The sequence below is a fragment of the Schistocerca americana genome, chromosome 3 (assembly GCF_021461395.2).
Source record: "Schistocerca americana isolate TAMUIC-IGC-003095 chromosome 3, iqSchAmer2.1, whole genome shotgun sequence".
Classification (NCBI taxonomy): Eukaryota; Metazoa; Arthropoda; class Insecta; order Orthoptera; family Acrididae; genus Schistocerca; species Schistocerca americana.
Genome location: NC_060121.1, coordinates 539,921,044 through 539,944,919, shown reverse-complemented (window position 1 = coordinate 539,944,919; position 23,876 = coordinate 539,921,044). Strand labels below are relative to the sequence as shown.

The following is a 23,876-nucleotide window of genomic DNA, read 5'->3' as shown; positions in this document are numbered from 1 at the left end:
TACAGTAATAAACACAGTACTTCAATTGCATTTCAATGTCATTTGATATTAGCTAGGACCCCAGTAAAAACAGGTCGAATTATTTGGACTTTTACCAACAGAGCACTAGAGAGTAGAGGGATCAAGAAAAGATGTGCACTCTGTACGAAAATGCCAAACTTTTTTTCCAAGTTTATCTAATAAATTTATTTAATCCATGAAACACCTTTAATTCATGCCTGTATTTGCTATTTTATTTACCACATCAAGCCAAGAAAATTAACAAAGCTGCTGCATAAAATACACATGTCAAATTATTGCTTTGAAAGTGTGTGAAAAACGATCTTCACGTCATCTTTGCCTCTTTTTGTCAGTTACAAAAAAATTATCATATATAGCGTTTTCAGCATGGGTGGTTGGGGAATCCACTGCTACTAATCAAGTAGGTCACTAACAATTTTTTTTCATATAGGAATAAGTGAAGCTCAATATTTTCCAGACTTTCTATGAAATTAATAATTTCAGCATATGAATCTCTTCGAGACTTTCCATGGCCCATATCTTAACTTCTCCTGCATTATCAATGGTAATTGTAGAATATGGCTAATAATGTCCAGGGTAAGCATTTGACATGTACTGTGAATATGCTCACCTGGATAAACTTGCTACTCAATAACAGCCTCTAAAATAGCAGAATTGACCAGATCACTAATTCCTCTTCACAATTTCGTTTGATAATAGACCAGCTTGTGTACTGAATTCAAGTAGTTATGCAGGAGCTACCTTCATTATCCACTTTTAACTGCTATTTTAAAGGAAAGCTTTCCAATTTGTGTGTAGGAAACCATCTAAATTTAATTAAGTATAAAAAGCTGTTGTTTGTTTGCTTTTTACAGGTATCTTATTCTTGAAATCTGTCAGAGCCATCCTGTAACTGAACAAAGCTGAAAAGACAACCCTGCAAGCACAGTTGATCCCTACATCAACCTCCAGTGGATTAGGGTTATAAAAACTCACCATACAAGCTTGAGCAATGCTTGCACCAACTCGAAACCTTGCTGACATATTTGGTGGCAGAGAATGAGGGAGGCCCAATCCTGGCTGAATGACATCCAGGCATCGCACAGCAGCCTCAATTACCATTTCTGTTGAGAACTGCTTCAGACTGTCTGCTTCTTCAAGGTCACTGAAAGTGAAAATAAAAATGTTCATTTTGATTGGCACATACAAATTTATTAATCCGTTATTTTCTTTACAAGAAAGTTACAAAGCACAGAGGAAAATTCCAGATGGAAATTAGAATGATAAAAAGATAGAAATGGTAAAGATCTAACAGAAGTAAAGGGCATTAAGGAAAGATGGGCAGAATACGCAGATCTGTATAAGAAAGAACTGAATGCTGGTGATGACAAAGTTAACATGATCTTACAACCAGAGCAAATATTTTAGAAAGTGAAGTCAAAGGAGCCCTAGAAAATACTGCTAAAAACAAGGCTAGTGGATATAATGATATTCGAGCAGAGCTGTTTGAAGTCACTGGAATGATTTCAGTGCCCAACAGTGGCCAAAAAGGCTCAAAAAGTTCAGTATTTATCCCATTTCCACAGAAGGGAATTTCTAAAGTGCTCAAATCATGGAACAGTCACACTTATCTCACATGCCACCAATGACATGCGTAAAATCTTAAAAAACAACCTTTGTCTGTACAGTATATAGCCCAAGAAATACCTGAAGAACAAGATGGATTTCATAAAGGAACAGGAACCAGAGATCTAGTTTCCCACATCTAATGCACTATGGGGAAGGTACAAGACTCTCAGAAATATGTTCATATCTGCTTTATTATTATGCTTCAGCTTTTGACCAAGGCAGTCACAATAAATTATGGGAAGTACTGGAAACATGGGAATACCAGATTACCTCATTTATATGGAATTTATAGCCTCAGCGAGAAGTCACAATGAGAATCCTATATGGAGAAACTAAATTTGTCAAGGTTCAGAAAGGAGTAGGGCATGGCCACATACTGTCACCAAGTATGCACAGGCCACAACCAGTGGGCCGCATAAAGCCAGCTACCACTCTGATGGCAACCTGCACTTTATCCTTGTTTATTTGCTCCCTGAAGCAGTGCAGCTGGAACTGATTGACATGTTAAACGATGAGACACTGCAAATTAAATCTGATGAAAAAAATTTGTTTAATTTCTATTGCTTGGTCAATAGAAATAATTGTAAGTTATCAGCAGAAAACGCATTGAAATGTGCTAGCCTTTCTTGGTCACCTTCTATATGTGAACAAGTTTTCCTGTAACAAACATTAACGAATAAAAAAATAGAGCCTACTTGATGACTGACAATTTTGTGTTTGTCTATGACAAAAATCAGACAGAACAGACTGCTTGGACTTATGGTGTCGGAGAAAACTCCTTAGAGTTCTATGGACTACAGAGAGAACAAAATAGGTGGTATTACAGAAAATAAATCCAGACCACTCCTTGGAAGGTCTGATAATGAAACAAAAACTGACATATTTTGGGCACATCATGAGAAGACATGACTTACGTACCTGAACGTTGAGGGTGATCAAAGGCACAAGGAGGATGAGATGGACTAATGGTTTCACAGCAGCAAGGGAGTCCAACCTGGAAAGCCTTTGGGAGACAGTACATGACAGGAGAGATTGAAGAAGAAATTGACATGTTTTCGTCCACAGGGTTACACTGAGTCAGAATCAATTAGATGACACAGACAGACAAAAAAGAAGAAATGTGGAAGTTTTCGATGGAAAATATGAGGAAACGTATTTATGGGAATAATTCAAAGAACATATACAGACATCACTATTTAAGATTAGTTGAGAAGCAACAAAGAAGAGATGAGTAATAAAAGTGGGAACAGTAGACTGTAAGAGAAAAACCATCTCCTAAAACATTGAAAATGACCTACACTGAACACACACCATTTGTTAGGCATAACTTGAAATAAACAATTACATCACACTTACAGAAACTGATAATACACTTTGAGAAATGGTCTAGACATAGGATTTTAATTTTTGGTGAGATAAATATTGACTTAAGACTAAGGACATCTAAGCAACAAATCTACTCAATATGCTAAAATTGCATGACCTGTACTGTTTTAATGATAACTCAACAAGACAATCTGCCTGCTTTGATAATGCTATTACCTGTGCTGAGACAAATCAGTGTGAACTAGGTTTGTTCAGTACACAGTTTTATCAGAGCATGAAGGCATTTGGTTTAAATTAAAAAGCTGATCTCTGACTCCTGGCATGACATTTTGCTTGAAAGTAATCATATTAAAAACGCATTTATATTATTCTTCAGTGCTCTGTCAGACACATTCAAAATTTGTTGCCCTAAACTAGAGAGAACAAAATAAGGGAACTGCCAGGTCTCACATCTTGCTTGACTGGTTCACACCAGATCTACAAAGGCTGAGAATCCTAAAATGATTTCTTATGACAAATCAAACAGTGAAATGGAAAGAAGAAACTACATAAGGTTAGAGAACAAATAAAAGGCAAAAAATAGATTAAGCATGTTCAAGCCAAATGATGATTTGTAATAACAGGTCCCAAAGTAAATATATAGCACTCTGTGTAGTAGTGAAGATATTAGCAAGGGTAATTCCTGTGATGCTGGTACTACACTAGATGATTTCAACACATTCATTAATAGGACAAGGATTTCTGCCTTGTGATAGACACTTTTCCAGTTTTGTTGCATAAGGTGGAAATCCTCGTCCTATTTTCATAGCAAGCACGAATGTAATAACTGCAACACCACAAGATGACATTCATTAATGCTGGCAATATAAATTACACTGCTGCAACTGAACATGTCAACATCCATAATTCAGTAAGTTACTCAAAATCAGAAGATATTTATGGTCCCACCAATTTTGTGAACAAAGACATTGTGACTGTAATAGCACATCCACTATGTTCTCTTCTAAACCAAATATTCCACTGGGAACATTGCTTACAGCTCCAAATCAGTCAACAACTGTCTGTGAATAATATTCTTAGTGACTCAGTACAACTTAAGGTCCAGCTTGTCAAAAGTGAATGAAGTTTGAAAATATCACTATCATACAACATTTGTAGATCTCAACAAGGCATCTGATGCTGTCAGCCATAAAACACTGCTAAAAAAAACTCTACTACTTTCGTTAAGAGGCTCAGAGCTATTTCTGAACAGATCCTACCTGAGTGACAGAAAACAAATTGTGCAGTTCAACAAAATGAAGCCAAATGTCTTGGATATCACAAAGGACACACCACAAAGTTCTATGTTTGCACCTTTGCTCTTCATAATATATGGAAATGACTTGCTCAGCATTATGTTGTGTAAATCCACTCTATGCAGATGACATCACTTTTGTTAGAGCTGAGGAAGACTTAGAAACATTAAAGCATGAATGTAGGATCAATGCAGAGCAACCAGTAAGCAGTTCCAAATCAATGAATTGCAAATTAATCATGAGAAAACTGTAGTTATCTTCTTTAGCTTATGTATTAAAGATGATACCAATGATTGTGCTCCACCCAAACTTCTTGGAGCCGGTCTTTTCTCAAAATTAACATGTAAGAGTCACACTGATTATATCTCTCTTAAGTTAGAATATGTGTCATTTGTTGGGTAAACTAAGGTCTTGTGTGAGTGATAAGTTATTGCACCAAGCATAATATGCTCTTTTCCACATCCACCTGACATATGCCATTTTGTTATTGGGGAATTCCTCTCGAGTAAAAAAGTTCTCATTTGGCAAAAGAAGGCAATCAGACACATGTGTAGAGTCAGAAATATTGAATCTTGTAGACTATATTTCAGAAAACTAAAAATACTGCGTTATGTCCCTCTTTATACTAAGTTATCTAACTCACACACAAGAAAACCAGTACAGCTACAAACAAAGACAAACTGTTCATTAACGTGAGTAACATATAAAACAGCAGTCCAAATGTTCCACAAAGCATCATTCAGATTAAACCTATATATGTGTCAATAAAGTGAATCTAACAAGTGCAGTATGAGGGACAATTTTGTATCTTGACACACAGCAATGAACTAAAATATTTTTTACACCATTTATGTAACTATATATGTAAGTGTTAATGTACACAGAAGATGACATTGATTGCATTTTTCAATGCTTAAACATGGATATTAAATAAATCTTTATGAATTATACTTTTTTATTTTTGTTAGCACTGCAGAAATTTTTTTTGTGTGTGTTAAATGAGACAATAGACAGAAAAGAAACAAAAATTTGTAGCAATGTGTCCAGAGTATGCGCCTCCTTTGCTGCTGCATATGTTAGATCACTTCTTTTTATTCAAAGATGTCCCGGTTACCTGCTGATCAACACATTTCATATATTGCATTAGAGAGGAAAGTTGCTACACACCATATAGCAGAGATGCTGAGTCGCAATAGGTTGAGTCGCAATAGGTACAATAAAAAGATTCACACAATTATAGCTTTCAGCCATTAAGGCCTTTGTCAGTAACACACACACACACACACACACACACACACACACACACACACAGGAGCGCGCACGTGCGCAAACGTAACTTGCACCACACAGCTGTCTGAGACTGCAGATGTGTGTGCAAGTTGGCGCGCGCGCGCGCGTGTGTGTGTGTGTGTGTGTGTGTGTGTGTGTGTGTGTGTGTGTGTGTGTGTGTGTGTTGCTGACAAAGGCCTGAGTGGCCAAAAGCTATAATTGTGTGAATCTTTGTTGTGCCTATCGCGACTCAGCATCTCTGTTATATAGTGAATAGCAACTTTCCTCTCTAATATTGTTACATTCCATCCTGGATTTTCCATCGTTTGATTACGTTTCATATATTGTTGTTACCTCACATGATCAGTCCGTGCAAAAGGCAATCTATAAATTTGTACTGCAGTCTTCTTATGAAAACTTATTTATTTGCCAATATCACTGTGTTAACACATTAGTGAATTACTAGTTTTGCCAATATAAATTGCCGTCTTGCGATCTACAGAAGAAAATATGCTGAGGTTACAGGTTCAAAGCAATATCAAAACACAATAGGGCACACATAAAAACTCAATGATAAAAATTTATGTACGCATAAAACCAGTCAGTGGCATTAACATCACACAATGCTTCAAATCACTGTCACAAGAACAGACAATGTACTGTAAGATGATAAATCTCAAAATTCCCTTCATATGGATGGATGCAATCCAAAGCCAAAATACAGTAATGAACCCATCTAATAAGTAAAATTAAATAAAAACACACCATAAGAAAGTCAAGGTATTACAATAACATGCCAGATGTTCAATATTTATGTATGTACAACTTGGAATTTGTATACCATATGGTCACATTATGGGTATATAGTTTTTTGTAATTGAGTTTTTGTGTAGGCGATACTGTGTTTTTATATTGCTATAAGCCAGTAACTTCAGCATATTTTCTTTTATAGATATGAAGAAGGCAATTTATATTGGCGAAATTAGTAATCCACTAATATGTTAACAAAACAATCTTGGAAAACAAATAAAAGTTTTCATAAGAAGACTACAATATCTTTCCTATCTCTTTAAGTATTCAATGGTTTAGACGATAGTGTGTGGGATGTCATACAGGTAAGAAGGGAAATGGACTCAGAGGAGAGGACCCGGGAAGGGCCTAAGACTTCAAGCAGGGATTGGACGTTATGTTGGTCCTCTGGGATGGGATCACTTTTGCAAAGTTTATAGGTGTACAAGTCGGGCAATTGGCAAAGGTCTTCTGCCTTGGTAGTCAAACCTAAAATATATATGGCTACATGCTCACCATTTACAGGTTTTTCTTAATGACTAACTGTCTCTACTTCAAAATTCCTCTATGGTATAGGAAGAGTTGTCAAGTGATAACATTCTTAATCTACATTTGAAAATAGTTCTGTTTTCTGTCAGATATTTTACTTCCATGTGTAACTAGTCAGAGAGCTTTATAGGTGCATATTTCAGCTTTGGCAATGCTGACCATTTTTCCTTCTAGTGTTGTAATTGCAAATACCTTTGTTACTCTCAAACTTAGATGGACTGTTAATAAATTTTATAAGTAAACAAAGGTACTGTGAGGCTGTGGTTAATATTCCCAGATGCTTAGGGGGCTCCAGAAAGGCTCAAAATCATGAAAGTTCAATTTTTACTTTTTTACGTTTTCTGAATCTGCAGACTATTACCTTTTAATAGATATATAATTTATTCAATTCCGAAGACTACAACTATTTTTAAATTTTTTTGAAATGTGTTCTACATGGGCGTGCCCACTGTGGCGCTGTTAAACTGCTGTCAAATGGTGTTATTATTAACGTCCGTGTTCATCAAGTACATTTTAGTGATGTGAGATAAAGTATGTGTTGTGGCTAACCTGTGATGGTTCAATATATATCGCTGATGTGATTGTCGATTGGTTCATGTTTATTTACTCTGTCGTTATCTCGAAAATATTCGTAATTAATTCTGTTTCTTGAGTCTCTGTTTTGTTGAAGTATAATAATGAGTAAAAGTAAAGTTATTAGAAATCCTCTGAAGGCTTTTAAGAAAAGGAGAAATGTTGGAAAGCCAAAGGTACGTGTTATTACTGTAAACAATAAAGACGATAACCAAGTGAGTGAACCTAACCTCTCAAGTACACCTGCCCATAGCAGTCAAAGTGGGAAAGAAAATACTTCACAGAAGAAGCTTGGTTCAATGAGTGAAAACTATGAATGTTTTATGGGCGAATAGGATGTGAATGAAATATTTGATATGTCGGTTCTCAAAGGAATTTTTTCAAACTGTGTAAGATGTATTCATTGTAGTGAAGTTGGTCTGGAACTCTCCATAATAAAGCACGTAGGACTTGCTAGTGAAATACAACTGAAATGTGATAAGTGTTCATACATGACCACCTTTTGGAACAGTGTTGCAGTTACTGCAACTGAAGAAAATGGTAGCAAAATCTACGAACACAACAACGAGCGATGCTTGCTTTAGACAAGGAACGCCTTCGGGTTGCAGACAGGGCTGTAAAGAGTCTAGAAATACAAGCAAGAGTAAACAGGAGGAGGAACAAGAGGAAGCTGGAGGAGGAGTTTGCAGAGGATGAAGATAATCCATCCTATGGACCTGGAATGCACTAAAAAGTTAATCCAATCTTTGTCACTCGATTCCCAAAACTTTTATTTTCTCATACTAATTACATGTTTTCTAAGGATCTTCCAAACATATTTGTTTCAAACTTTCAGTAAATGTTACACAGTACCTTCTGCATAATTTAACACAGCCTTTTTCCAAAAAAACTGTATATTTTTGAATATATAAATAAAAAATTGCAAAAAAATGTTGTGAATTTTCATTACAATTGAAAAAAAATCATCTTTAATAACTGAACTAAAATTTTGTAAAATCCCTGTGTTAAGTTGTAGCCCATATTCCAATAAATAATCTGCAAAAAGTTCAACTTCCTACCTCAAATACTTTGTGAGGAAAGATGTAATTTATAAGCGTTCTTTTAACATTGCAAGTATAGGGTGTTCCGGAGCCCCTTAAAGGGAACCTGCAAGAGGCATATGTGAGAAACCTGCACATAATTCTATTTAATTTCTTTTATGCAATGAAATACTGTTTTGCTTAAGCAAGGAGTAACCTGAGGATATATCCAACAAGATATCAATGAAAGAAAGTATGTTAACCTACTGAGTTCTGTATCCCCAATGCTGTCAGTTATTCTTATGGCGAGAGATAGTGAACCTAAAAATGTTAACATGTCTACTATACGGTTTTTACAATTTAAGTTTTCATCAATACGCACACCCTTGAACTTACTGTTTTGTACCCTGTTTATTATTTATTGTTGGTATACCAAGTTAAATACATCAATTTCGTAACAACCTTATTTCAATTATCTGATCATTTAAAATCCAATTTATTCATATTCTCTCATTAATTTCATTCCGATATACGTACATTGGTTCGACTGTTGCTAACCAATACTTGAACATAAAACAAACAATTCTCATTGTTGTAATTTCAGGACAGTTTTTGTAAGGATTGAAATCAGAATCAGCATAGTCCATATCAATTCAGGCAGGCTAGGAAAAAAAATTTCTGCTCCGAGATATAGCTCCCCAATGATGACACTGCGCATACTATTTTGAAGATGCGAATTGCTTTATGACTACAAAGAACACCTCCATTTGGACTCATCTGTCAAAGTTCTTTTACTACAGCGTTCTGAACTTTTTTTTAATAATTTGTGGAAAAATTTTTTTTTTCTCAAAAATACCAATCCATAAAATTTTGTTTCTTTTTCTGTTAATTAGTACCATATAGTTCTACATTCCCTGAAAAGGAGAGCTTCCACTTTTAGATTGAACAGATTTTATAAACAACTGAAATTTTTGGCATACATAAAACATGTTATACTACCACATTATCACATAACAGGCTCATAAAAATCAAAACCTAGCCTTATTTAACATAATTTTAGTTTGGAAAGATGAGTATGAGACTCATTTTTGAAGAATTTTAAATAGTTCCAAAATGAATGTGAAAGATTGAAAGACTTAGGCCTAAATGTTTCAGTTTATACAACTTCCATGCACTCTGTTTTGTACTGAAATTAGCCAGTCAATGAACTAAAAATGTGTTCCACTGCTTCAGTATCTTCCTTTGATATAGACTGATGCCTTCCTGTTGAACCAATTGGAATTGGAGCACTTATAATCTTCAGAACATTGTTAACAGGAAGTGAGTACTGATGGTGGTGTTGCTGTCCTTCAGCTGGAAATCTATATCCACCAGCTGGTCCATGTGGTAGCATAAAGTCCAGTACAATTTCGTTTAACTCATAACTGGTGTCTATAATCTCTGCAATCCACCAATCACACACACACACACACACACACACACACACACACACACACATCCCCCTCTCAGGTTGTGAATCTGACTATTATCCTGCCATTTCTGAGGTGTTGGCCGAACGAACAAAATTTCTCCTTTCTTGCTCTTTAAAGTGCATGCAATATGAGTTCATACATCACTTCCGAGTCCAAAAATGTGTCTTCTGAATTCCTTTCGCAGGAGTAGTTTATTTGGACCATTTTGCTTTTTTCTGCTCATGGAATTCTTCAATTTCCTTTTTGAACAAAAGAATGAGGGCTGTGGATGTGCAAGATTTCACAACTCTTGTAAAATCCTCAGCATTCTGAATTGCGGCTGCATTTGGTCTGGAAAGATTATGTTTTGTAGGATGGTGCTTCAGCAGGCCTCCTACACCATCACAAGGCCCCTTCCCTTGAGCAATAGCACTGTATACCCAGTTAGTTGGCACAAGCACCTTGCCCAATTCAACCAGCTGGTAACGATTTTTAAAGTGACTAGGAGCACCATCAGAAATAATGATGATGATCTCTGCCTCTGTTTGCAGTTGAAGAATTTTGCACAATGCTAGCAAAGCGTGTGCCGAGTCATGCCCTGTGTCATCGCTTATGACTTTACACTTGTGGTTTTGTTCCAAAAATATGTCACTCCTGCAAAAATTGAAACCTGATCATTACTCCAATGATGCCCTTGTACTTCTTTTGGGAGGATTACAGACCAATTCTCAGAAAAATCATAGTGAAGCACTAAACATAGTTCTTCAGCATGTACACACCCTTTCACTTCTGCAATGTGTTGATGTCGCAATGTCTTCTGATGCTGGTGTGTTACTGCTTTCACTGACCACTTACCAAGATCATCAATGAAACTATCAAAAGCAACAGTTTTCTTAATTAGTTTATTTTCCTCCCATGTCGCATATGTAATTTCTGCAGAGTTATCTACTATATCTTCCAGGCCAAGTGCCTGTAAAGACAGCCTTGCTCTCCAGGGCAGTCACCACATTCATAAAACAAACAAGTCTCTCGCTTTATGTCACAGACTACTAATGACTTCACACGGCCAACCAGTGTCTTATGTCACATTCTTCAGTAAATTCTTCAAAGTTACCAACAAAGTTCAAAATTCGCGACGTACAGACGTAAACAGAAATCTCTAGGTGGGTGTGGAACTACCCACTTAGATCATAGTGCATAAAATTTTGATCTTCCAGTATGTGAAGTCGTATAATTGCTCTTATCAATTGCAAAAGTTTCTTTAATACTATGAGTCATGTACCTCTTCACTTTCACAACTTTTTGACCTTCAACTGTTACAGTTACAGTGTCTTTTTTGTTGGAACTCTGGTGAGAACAGTCCCATTTATCTTCCAGATAAATTGACTGCACTATTTGAACTTGAGCTATTTGTACAGGATGACCATAATAGGGATCTGGTCTTCCAAAGACTCCTTTTACAGACCTCACATTTCTTGATTTGTGTACCATTTAATACTGATGGAACATGGTTCAAAACTGTTTTCTTTGAAAATGTCTCTGGAATAATACTTAAAGCTTGAACCTTTTCACTGTAGGATGCACAATATTAAACAGCTGAATTGATATTGGTGAAAAATTCCTGGAAAGAGATTCAAGAGTGCTTTGGTTAGCTTTTTTCTGAAGATGGAATTTCTGCTTGAAGAGCGTTGTCAGTTCTGCTGTAGTGTATTCATCCATAGCTTTAGTAATTTCTCTGTGCTTTCTTGATGCACAGAGCTTATGACGCGACTTCACTGACCACAATTTCTTAACAGGACTAACACCTAACTCTGTAGTTGACTGATTCAGGGTATTTATTCTTCTTCTATAGATGCAAAATCTGCATCATCTGTACCATGGGAGGCTTCACCTTATTCAGATACTATCATTGACGCTATTGTGTCAAAACATTTAGAACACAAAAAGTTGTCACTGGAAACATCTTCACTTTGAAACAAAGTCTTCAAATGAGAACACTTATTCCCAACCTGAACAAATTCTGTTTATTGTTTCTCTTATATATCACTCTTATGGATATGCAAATAGTCAGCACACTTCACTCTCCTGCGGCCCTAGTCAGAAGACATTTCAAACAGTCCTTTCCACAAAACACACTGCAACTGTGTCAACTGGCAGATTCCTCACGAAAACACAGAACTCACTGGATGGTCTCAGATTTCTCAGAAGCCTCTTCAGTAAACAAACTAGCACTTAACAACTACAATACAGAAACCTGCAATGAACAACCATGACAAAGAAACTGACAAGAAGCTACAACAAAGTGCAAGAAATATCTGCAACAATGAATGTGAAAAGAAATAACTGCAACAAAGAAAGTGATAAGAAATAACTGCAACAAAGACAATAGAAATAAACATTGTAACAAAGAAATTAGTAAGAAACAACTTCAGTGAAGACATACATTACCCTTGAGAGTTTAAAAAAAAATGTATTATTTTTTTTAAATAAAACCCGTCCAACTTAAAAGCGTAAGCTCTTCTTTACAGAGAATATAGTACTACATGGTACTAATCAACAGAAAAAAAAATTTCTGGATTGACATATTTAAAAAAAAAAAATTCTGTAAATTATTAAAAAAATTCAAAAGCCGACAGTAAAAGAACTTGGACAGATACGTCCAAATGGAGGATACCATTGTAATCATAAAGCAATTATCTTCTAAATAAAAAAACTCTAACAAACTATCTAGAACTGTTATAGGGACACAGCATTTTAAAAAAATTTCTGAGATTCGCATCTTCAAAATGGTGTTCACAGTGTCATCTTTGGAGGCCTGTATATTGGGGCAGGAATTTTTTTGGAGAAAACAAAAAAATAGCTGTTTCTTACTTACTCGTGAATTTTAATATATGCTAAATTCAATAACATCAAAGATTATGAAGGTAACCGCCCTGCCTGAAGTGATACGGATTATGCCAATCCCATCAGTATTTGGGTAATAAACTCACAGAAATTTTAGGGACATTCTTCATGGTATAAGCAACTTTATAAAAAACATTGTCGACAAACATATTTTACAAATTTTAATAGTAAAAGCTAAAAGTTGTATAAAGCGTTATCCTGCAATGTGAGATGAATGAATTAATGCATAACTGAGTGATGACAGTGTGTGTAATTGTGATTTTGATTGTAATCCATAAATTTTCTGTTTCTAATAATGGATTACATAGGCAGCAAGTGCTACAGATATATATATATATAAGGATGGCAAATAAGCCATGAGTGCATGTCAGTTTTCTGACAGTTTTTGTGAGCCATTTTTGTTATCAGATTATGCAATAAACATGTGATTTTGAAAGAGATCATCGTGTCAACCTGAATTTCTTGTAATATCTCTTAGCATTATCAAATCAACAGCTACACTGCCAAGAACTCAGCAAGTGGAGCAGATAACTCACAAATTCTTTTACAGCTATTGCAGCATCAGTGATCACTGAGAAATAAAGATGAGTGTTTGTTAATTACTTGTTGCGCACTGGTATATTTCAATTGTTATGGAGGATCCTGGACTTACAGCTGCACTGCTATGGAGGTTTTGCTAACAGGATTTTGAGTTTCAGGTTGATTTATGCAATAATGGTCACTGATACAAGATAGCATTTAACAAACAGCACTGGAATGGATATCCAAAACAAACTACATATTAACACAAAAAAGGAGATTAAAGAGACAATAATTAAAAAGTGGACACACAGAAGAAAATGATGTTTCTGCCATGGAACTGCATCATTAAGAACAACTGAGATAAGTAATTTGTTTATTCTTTTTCTGTGTGGTAGGAATTTTGTGTGGAAACTACAATTTTAGTATGAGGACTGAAATTTTCATTTAAAAAGTTTAGAACTGTGTTTGTTTAGCAATCCAGCCAGTAATAGTAATCTAGATAGTGTGTCCTTAGAAAACAGGATCAGGAAGTAGACAACGTTATGAGTTTAAATAACAAAAAATGGTTCAAATGGCTCTGAGCACTATGGGACTTAACTGCTGAGGTCATCAGTCCCCTAGAACTTAGCACTACTTAAACCTAACTAACCTAAGGACAACCCACACATCCATGCCCGAGGCAGGATTCGAACCTGCGACCATAGCAGTCGCGCGGTTCCAGACTGTAGCGCCTAGAACCGCTTGGCCACTCCGGGCGGCTTTAAATAACAGCAGCACTGAAGTGAAATCAAAGTAAACAGTGATGTAGCTCAGAACCAGATTTGTGACAATGAGGCAGTAGTAAGTGGTAATGTGAATGCTTGTTCACCATTCCTTAAGTTGTAGCATCTAACAGTGGAATTGCAGAATTGTTGCCAAGGTTATTTAATGAAACTATTAATATTATAACAATATCATGAGAAGGAAAGTTGCAACTTACCTTATAGCAGAGATGCTGAGTTCAGATATGCACAACAAAAAGACTCTCACAATTAAACCTTTCGGTCATTAAGGCATTCTTCAACACACACACACACACACACACACACACACACACACACTTATGCAAATGCAACTTTCACACACACAACTGCAGTCTCAAGCAACTGAAACCACACTGCGAGTGGCAGCACCAGTGCATGATGGGAGTGGCAATTGGGTGGGGTAAGGAGGAGGTTGGGGTGGGAAGGGGGAGGGCTAGAATGGTGAAGGTGGCGGACAGTGAAGTGCTGCAGGTCAGACAGAGGGCAGAAGAGAGGTATGGAGGGTGGGTGGGGGGTAGTGTAAAAGGAGAAAATTCACAAAAAGGATGAAATGGATGGAAAAGGATGAAACAAGATGAAATCTGAGGGAGGCAATGATAGCGATAGGTGAAAACTCACTAAAACTGGTGAGAAGTCGCAAGGAGCAAAGTAAAGAATAACTGATAAAAAGTTTATATTACTGTGGGTAGCAGATCTGCGGGTGGGTAAGTGTGAAGAAAGGGGACTGCAGATGTGACTGGATGGTGAAATTAGTGGGTGTGAACCGGGATAGGGATAGAACGGAGAAAGTGGAGAGGGGGGAGGGTGGTGGGGGGTGGGGGCGGGGGTGGTACCTTCGTCCATATCAAACCTACTAACCACCAGCAATATCTCCACTTCGACAGCTGCCATCTGTTCCATACCAAGAAGTACGTTCCATACAGCCTAGCCACCCATGGTCGTCACATCTACAGTGACGAACAGTCCCTCTCGAAATATACTGAGGGTCTAACTGACGCCTTCACTGACTGTAATTACCCTCCCAATCTTGTCCAAATCAAATCTCCCGTGCCTTATCTTTCCAGTCTCCAATCACTTTCCTAAAGTCCCACACCACCCAGCCACAGAGCAGCATTCCCCTCATAACTCCGTACCTCCCAGGACTGGAGCAACTGAATTACTTTCTCCGCCAGGGTTTTGATTGCCTCTCGTCGTGCCCTGAAATGAGAAATGTCCTGCCCACTGTCCTTCCCACCCCTCTCACAATGATATTGCACCGTCCACTGAACCTAAACAATATACTCGTCCATTCTTACACAACCCCTGCTCCCAATCCCTTACTTCATGGCTTATACCCCTGTAATAGACCTAGATGTGAGACCTGTCCCATACACCACCACCACCACCACCACCACCACCACCACCACCACCACCACCTACTCAAGTCCTGTCACTAACATCACCTATTCTATCAAAGGCACAACTACTTGTGAAACCAGTCATGTGGTCTACAAGCTAAGCTGCGACCACTGTGCTGCATGTCTGCATGAATGGCCACCAACAAACTGCGGCTGAGAAACAAGTGTACCACCTTGTTTCTGAAAACGCTGCCAAACGTGATATCCTTCATTTCAATGACTGCTTCATAGCTTGTGACATACGCATCCTTTCCATCAACAACAGGTTTTCTGAGTTGTGCAAGTGGGAACTTTCCCTGCAATATATCCTATGTTCGCATAACCCTCCTGGCATCAACCTTTGTTAGTCACTATCCTCACCCATCCAACCCTTTCCCTGTTCCCATTCCAGCACTACACAGGCTTCATTCCACCACCACACCAAATCTTTTTATTTCTCTCCTTTTCTGTTCATGTCCCCCCCCCCCCCCCCCAACCTCTCCGCTGCCCTCCATCTGACCTGCAGCAATTCACTGTCTGCCACCTCCACCATACTATCCCTTCCCCTCCCTGTCCTACCCTCCTCCTTACCCCACCCAGTCGTCACTCCCATCATGTACTGGTGCTGCTGCTGCTTGCAATGTGGTTTCAGTTGCCTGAGACTGCAGTTGTGTGTGTGTGTGTGTGTGTGTGTGTGTGTGTGTGTGCTGTTGACAAAAGTCTTAATGGCCGAAAGCTTTAATTGTGAGAGTCTTTTTGTTCTGCCTACCTGCGACTCAGTATCTGCTATATGGTGAGTAGCAACTTTTCTTCTCATGATATTTATTTATTTATTTTACATGGTTTATGCCCACACTGGACAACTAAAATCAAACATACTACAACAGAGTCTACAATAATTAAGTTTAGGTCTTAGCGGTCAGCAATTTCTTCGTTTCCCAAAAGTTCTTCATTTGCTGTGATCTGGCTGCTCGTTCTTCTGCAGATATGACATACTTCTTCCGTTCTGATGGTTTGAATGTCAGCCATGTGTATTTGTTCTTCAGAAGCAGTTTCTCTTCTCTTTGTTGAATTTGGTGAGTGGTGATGTTCAGTTCATCCAGATCACTTTGTACTTCTTTAAACCAGGTGTTTTTGGTTTTGCTGTTCCAGAAGTAGTCAAAAAGTTTCTTCAGGATTCTAGTATTTGGCAGGAGAGATATGTGGCTGAAAAATGCAATCCTCCTTTTCTGCGTTGTATGAACAATGGATTCACTTTCTTTATACACTACTGAATTTGGCAAAAGTCTCCACTGCTCATTAACTTGGTGTTTCTTACTGATAATTGTTCAGAGTATTCTTCTAACAACTTTCTGCAATTTGTCAGTTGTTGCTTGAGTATTTAGCCTTAATAGTGCTTCACTTGCGTATGTTGCTTCCGGTTTAACGACAGAGGAGTAATGTCGAAATTTAGCATTTATTGAGAGTGATCATTTTTTGTAGGTTGGCCACGTGGTTCTCTGTGCTCTCTGAAGTTTTAATGTTCTACTATCTATTGATGCTCTTCCATTAACAAACCAGGTAATAATCTCACCAAGATATTTAAACTTCTTTACTACCTTAATTTTTTTATCATTATGAAGTACGATATGGGATGTGTCAACTGAGAAGCTGGGCATCATTTCTGTTTTCTTAAACAAAATTTGCAATCCGACCTTTGCTGCTGATCGTTCTAGTTGTTCTACCTGAACCTTTGCTTCATCAATATTGTTTGCTATTAGTGCCAAATCATCTGCAAATGCAAGGCAGTTAAGTTGAATCTTTCTTCCAATCTTAACAGATGGTGGGCATATCTTGTTCCATTCACGCATGATTTTCTCCAGTACACAATTGAACAATAATGGAGACAATCCATCGCCTTGTCGAAGGCCAGTATGAATCTCAAAAGGTTCTCATGATATTGTTACATTCCATCTTAGATTTTCCATTGTTTCATCATTATTATAAATTCCCTTTACTTTATGTCTATGGTCACAGATATTTTGTCATCAGACTACCAGTTTTGGTCTATAACGACCACCGTCAGATCTGTTTTATAAAAACAGATATTAGGACATCTTTTATCAAAAAGATCTGAAAATGGTCATTATAGTCTGAAACTGGTAGTCTGATGACAAAAAAATTTGTGACAATAGATTTACAATAACAGAAATTTATTCTGTATTCAGGTCACTGTTCAATTTGCAACTATGTTGCAGCTTGTGGAACTGTTAATACTTTAAGTAATACCATAGCTTGCAGAATTACCAAGTACCAAACACAGTTTCAAAGTTGTTCAGAAGACTGTAACAGAAAGTAGTGATGCACTGAAAAACGTAATAAATAACAACAAGCCAGGCTTAGAATTTAAATTCAAAAAATCAGAAGACTCTTCTAATAACAAGGTATCAGAGTTACACTCCAAACTCAATAATGTAGACAAACTTAAATACCAATATAGATGCATGTAGTAGCAAAATGAATAAAGTGAACAAGAAATTTACTGAGTTGAAGGAAATTGTTGTAGCTAAAAAGCTTTAGCAATAATTGTGTTGGCTTGTGGGATAACAATCTCAATTAAGCATTTTCCAGATGACAGTAAAATTCGCCCTGTTGATTTTTTACACCAATGTAAAGATATCCTCTCTTCTCGTTATCCGCCAGGCCTCAACCTCCGCTAATTTCAAGTTGCCGCCGCTCATACCTCACCTGTCTTTTAACAACTTCTTTGCCTCTGTACTTCCACCTTGACTGACATCTCTGCCCAAACTCTTTGCCTTTACAAATGTCTGCTTGTGTCTGTGTATGTGTGGATGGATATGTGTGTGTGTGCGAGTGTATGCCTGTCCTTTTTTCCCCCTAAGGTAAGTCTTTCCGCTCCCGGGATTGGAATGACTCCTTACCCTCTCCCTTAAAACCCACATCCTTTTGTCTTTCCCTCTCCTTCCCTCTTTCCTGATGAAGCAACTGTCGGTTGCGAAAGCTTGAATTTTGTGTGTATGTTTGTGTGTCTATCGACCCGCCAGCGCTTTTGTTTGGTAAGTCACATCATCTTTGTTTTTAGATATATTTTACTACTGATACTAGAAGATATATTTCTTTACATTGTTAAGAGATATCGGAGTGACTTTTTTAAACAATTACTTATTATTTTCACACAAGCACTATGTTGTTAAGAGAATATTGCTGCAAATTTATGTTAGGTACTTTACATGCATCCTGTGGGTAATTTTGTGGTTCAGTCATAATGAGTAAGAAGTATATGGATACTACTTTGAACTAATGCACAGATATTTCACTTGAATCCACTTAATACATACATATCATCTTTATATGCTATTTCACATGATTTCTATTCTACTGGGAATGGAAAAATGACGTTAGTGATACACAATGAGTATGGTAAATATTACTTTACACTATCTTTCTGGTCATCAAGCTGCAGAGTGACTGATAGACTATTGTGAAGAAATAGTTGGAGTTTGACCATAAAATATCTAAAAAATATTCACATGGAAGAGTTCTACATTGCCTATGCTGCAGACACTACTAAAAAGTGATTTTAAATGAGCTGAATGTATATAGCTTATTATGTTAATAGTTACATCTTATTGACAGAACATGAATTAGCTGTTTTGTGGTACACACACAAACACGTCCCCCCCTCCCCATACACACAGAGAATCTATGCAAACAGATATTTGTCACTGTTGCATTTCGATATTGAATAATATACGGAAAAGAATGTCTGAGTCACAGCAGTTTGTGAAGTCATTTAGCCAATGGTCTTGTCAGAAACATGTATTCTTACTGTCTTGTACTTCCGCACTGTTCACATATTGTAGGATCAATGGTCAAGGATCAGGATGACTGGAGAGTTTTGTTGTGTATTATGGTATTTCACTGCACTTTGTCTTAAGGCACATAGCCTCAGTGGCACACTTTTACTTCAGTTCATTTGTTCATTGAGAGATGCAATTGAATAAACAAGTTTCATTGTTATTTCTTTTTGAGAGGTGGTGAACTGCAAAACTAATTAAATAATTTATGGGAGATTACAGAGGTGCTGAAATGCAAGTCTACTACTGACCCATGAGGTGTGAATATCCAGTATATTACGTCAAAAAATATTTGTGTGACAGACAGTTAATGCTATTTACATGGTGCATTTAAGCAAATTTAAAAGGAGGATTACTTTGGATGAGTTATAGTAAAGGACAGTTGTTGGCTTACTGTAATGTAACTTTGTTGGATCAGTAAAGGACTTGCCTGAATAGAATTTGCATATACGCTATCAGTTGTAGTAACACATCTGACTGGATTAATAATTGTTAATCATACACTGAAGATCCAAGGAAACTGGTACACCTGCCTAATATCGTGAGGGGGCCCCCCCACAACCACGCAGAAATGCCACAACACTATGTGGCATGAACTCAACTAATGTTGAAGTAGTGCTGGAGGGTATTGACACCATAAATCCTGCAGGGCTATTCATAAATCTGTAAGAGTACGAGGGGGTGGAGATCTCTTCTGAACAGCACATTGCAAGGCATCCCAGATATGCTTGTCACATTGTCCTGCTGGAATTGCCAAAGTCCATTAGAATGCAAATGGACATGAAGGTGATCAGACAGGATGCTTACATAGTGTCATCTGTCAGAGTCGTATCTAGATGTATCGGGGGTCGAATATCGTTCCAACTACGCATGCCCCACACTATTACAGAGCCTCCACCAGCTTGAATGGGCCCCTGCTGGCATGCAGGGTCTATGGATTCATGAGGTTGTTTCCATGTCCGTACACATTCATCCGCTCAATACAATTTGAAATGAGACTCGTCCGACCAGGCAATATGTTTCCAGTCATCAACAGTCCAATGTCTGTGTTGACATGCCCAGGAGAGGCGTAAAGCTTTGTGTTGTGCAGTCATTAAGGGTACACGAGTAGGCCTTCGGCTCCAAAAGCCCATATCGATGATGTTTCATTGAATAGTTCATATATTTACACATGTTGATGGCCCAGCATTGAAATCTGCAGTAATTTGCAGAAGAGTTGCACTTCTGTCACGCTGAATGATTCTCTTCAGTCGCCATTGGTCCCGTTCTTATAGGATCTTTTTCCGGCCGCAGCGATGTCGGAGAATTGATGTTTTACCAGATTCCTGATATTCACAGCACCCTCATGAAATGGTTGTCACGGGAAAACTCCACTTCAACGCTACCTCTCAGATGCTGTGTCCCTTCGCTTGTACGGTGACTATAACACTACACTCAAACTTACTTAACTCTTAATAAGCTGCCATTGTAGCAGCAGTAACCAATCAACAACTGTGCCAGGCACTTGTTGTCTTATACAGGAATTGCCAACTGCAGTGCCGTATTCTGCCTGTTTACATACATCGGGTATTTGAATACACATGCTTATAGCAGTTTCTTTGGCGCTTCAGTGTTTATTTTGCACACTTAACATACTGATTTGTAATTTTATGAACATTTTATTATGTATCAATGTGAGGAATACTTGCACAAAAGCATGAGCCTGTACAGTATTCCTTACATTATGTTACCATAATTGTAAAGTACTGGGAAGAAGAAGGAAGGAAATTATTAATTGCTAATTTTATTACTGTATGTAAATACACATTACTTTGCTAACATCAGAGGGACTCTAGCACAAAAGCATGTGCCTGTATCGTGTATCCCTCTTATGGGTGGGGGGGCTGGAGAGAGCAAGTATAATGTCAAAATGAATATTCAAACATCCAAAGAAACAACTGAAAATGACTTAAATCAATGACAATACGAGTTGTTTATCTTGCTATCTACACAATGTCGTATCTTTTATTCTGTCTTGGAGGATTTGAGAATGTCTGTTACCCACAAATGCCATTTGAGAGAGTCGTGCACCAATATTGGTAAAATTGACCAAAACTTATCTTGCTAGAGGCTACTTATAAGAAACAACATTTGTGTAATGATAATGAAATTTGAAACTTTAATATAAGCACTATATCTATATATTTGAACATCAACCACATATAACTACTTCCTGTTCTCTTTCTTTGTACACTGTGCAGTGTATGTTGCAGCGACTAAAATTCAATTGTATGTATTTGCAGAGATTACCCAACACAGACTGTGTGCCTGGGAGTACCACAAATGGACTAGAATCTTCTCAAGCAGTGAGACTAGCATACAAGAGGAATATATACATGTTTTTTTTCTTTTCTTGCGTATTTGATCTACTACACTCACTGTCACATTTTACCAGGTTTACCGGTATGAAATGAGAGTTTTTTTTGTGTGTGAAAATGAAACACTAATTTTGAATTGAAAAGTAAAAACATTTTATTCAAAGTACTGGCCATTGATTTCTATACATTTTGACCACCTTTCTGGTAATTTGTGGACACCACACCAATAGAAATGTTCGACTTTTGAAGAAAACCAATCAGATACCCAATTTTCGACTTCTTCGTAGGAATCGAAGTGTTCCTCAGCCATTGCGTGTCCCATTGATGAAAACAAATGGTAGTCGGAAGGGGCCAAGTCTGGTGAATACGGCGGGTGGGGTAGCAGCTCCCAGCCAAGTGTTTTGATTGTATCCTGAACCAGTTTTCCTATGTGTGCAGGTGCATTCACATGTAAAAAAATTACTTTGCAAGTCTTCTGGGCCATTCTGGTCTTTTCTTGATCAATGCACAGTTCAAATTGATCATTTGTTGTCTGTAGCGATTAGTATTCACAGTTTCACTGGGTTTTAGAAGCTCATGATCCACCACACCTTTCTGATTCCACCAAACACAGAGCATTGTCTTCTTGCCGAATCGATCTGATTTTGCAGTCGATGTTGATGGTTGTCCCGGATTAACCCATCATTTTTCCAATTTAGGATTCTTAAAATAAATCCATTTTTCATCGCCAGTAACAATTCTATGCAAAATTGATTTTCTTTCATGTCTTTGAAGCAAAATTTGACAAATGGTTTTCCGGTTTTCCATCTGTCTTTCATTCAATTCATGTGGCACCCATTTTCCACATTTTTGGATCTTTCCCATAGCTTTCAAACAGTCAGAAATTGTTTGTTGTGGAAAATTTAGCATTGCTACCATTTGCTTCTGACTCAAAGTATCATCTTCATCCAATATTGCTTGCAATTCGGTGTCTTCGAACTTTTTTTGTGGTCTTCCACGTTCTTCATTTCTTACATCAAAATCATCATTTCTGGACTGTTGAAACCATATTTTGCACGTTGCTCCTGATAGAGCATGATCACCATATGTCTCGACAAGCATTCAATGCGACTCTGCAGCATTTTTTTTTTTTTTTTTTTTTTAAATGAAAACAAAAAATTGATGCTTTCCGCAAATCATCACTTTCTGGTACAAAATTCGACATTGTTAACACGATGAAAACATATGATGTTGTTTGTTCCATGACTTGATGTATACTAAATATCTTTGACAGATGTCATACCAACCAAACAAAAAAACATTAAGGCTCGTTCACAACAAATGTTCCTTATCAACACATTTGTATCTTAACGCTCAGTTCATACCGGTACACCTGGTATGTTCACTGAAGTCAACTTCATATGGTACTGACTGGCAATTTTTGGGGAATTTTAACTATTCTTCTGGCAATTGATTGAAGTTTTATTTTTAACAGAGTATCATTTCTGATTTTCATCAACTTTGCTCCAGGAGGTGGGTGTTTAAATGTACCAATATATGATTGTTAGGATAAGTATAACATTAAGTGTTGACTTTAGGTGCCAGACTGTCACATTTACAGGCTTACATACATTTTGTAGCAACCTTATTTCAATTATCTGACCATTTAGAATTCAATTTATTCACTTTCTGTCATTAATTTCATTCCGATAGGTGTACATCAGTTCGACTCTTACTAACTGATACTTGAAAATAAGACAAACAATTCTCATTTTTGTAATTGCAGGACAGTTTTTGTAAGAATTGAAATTAGAATCCCAACAGTATTTGGGTAATAAACTCACAGAGATGTTAGGGACATTTTTCAGCTAATGAACTTTATGAAAAATATTGTTAGCCAACATATTTTATGAATTTCAATACTAAAAGCTAAAAGCCTTGTAAAACTATGTTGCAATGTGAGAGGAGCGAATCAATGTGTAACTGAATGATGACAGTTTGTGTACACTAGCAATAATTTGACTGTAATCCATAAATTTTCTGTTTCTAGTAATGAATGACATAGACAGTAAAAAAAATGTGAGCCAGTTTTGTTACAGTATTATGCAAAACGTGATTTTGAAAGAGGCATCCTATGCACCTGAATTTCTTGAAATTTTTCTTAGCATTTACCAAACC

At 37.2% G+C, this 23,876-nt stretch overlaps 1 protein-coding gene across 3 annotated transcripts in view; it reads right to left on the bottom strand.

The window, feature by feature from the left end:
* LOC124605344 (coiled-coil domain-containing protein 22 homolog) overlaps nt 1–23,876 on the bottom strand; it is a 231,796-nt gene that overhangs the window by 152,790 nt on the left and 55,130 nt on the right. For all 3 annotated transcript variants that reach the window (XM_047136955.1, XM_047136957.1, XM_047136956.1), the window contains exon 2: nt 997–1,165. In XM_047136955.1, the coding sequence (XP_046992911.1) occupies nt 997–1,165 (169 nt within the window). The remainder of the gene's footprint in view (nt 1–996; nt 1,166–23,876) is intronic.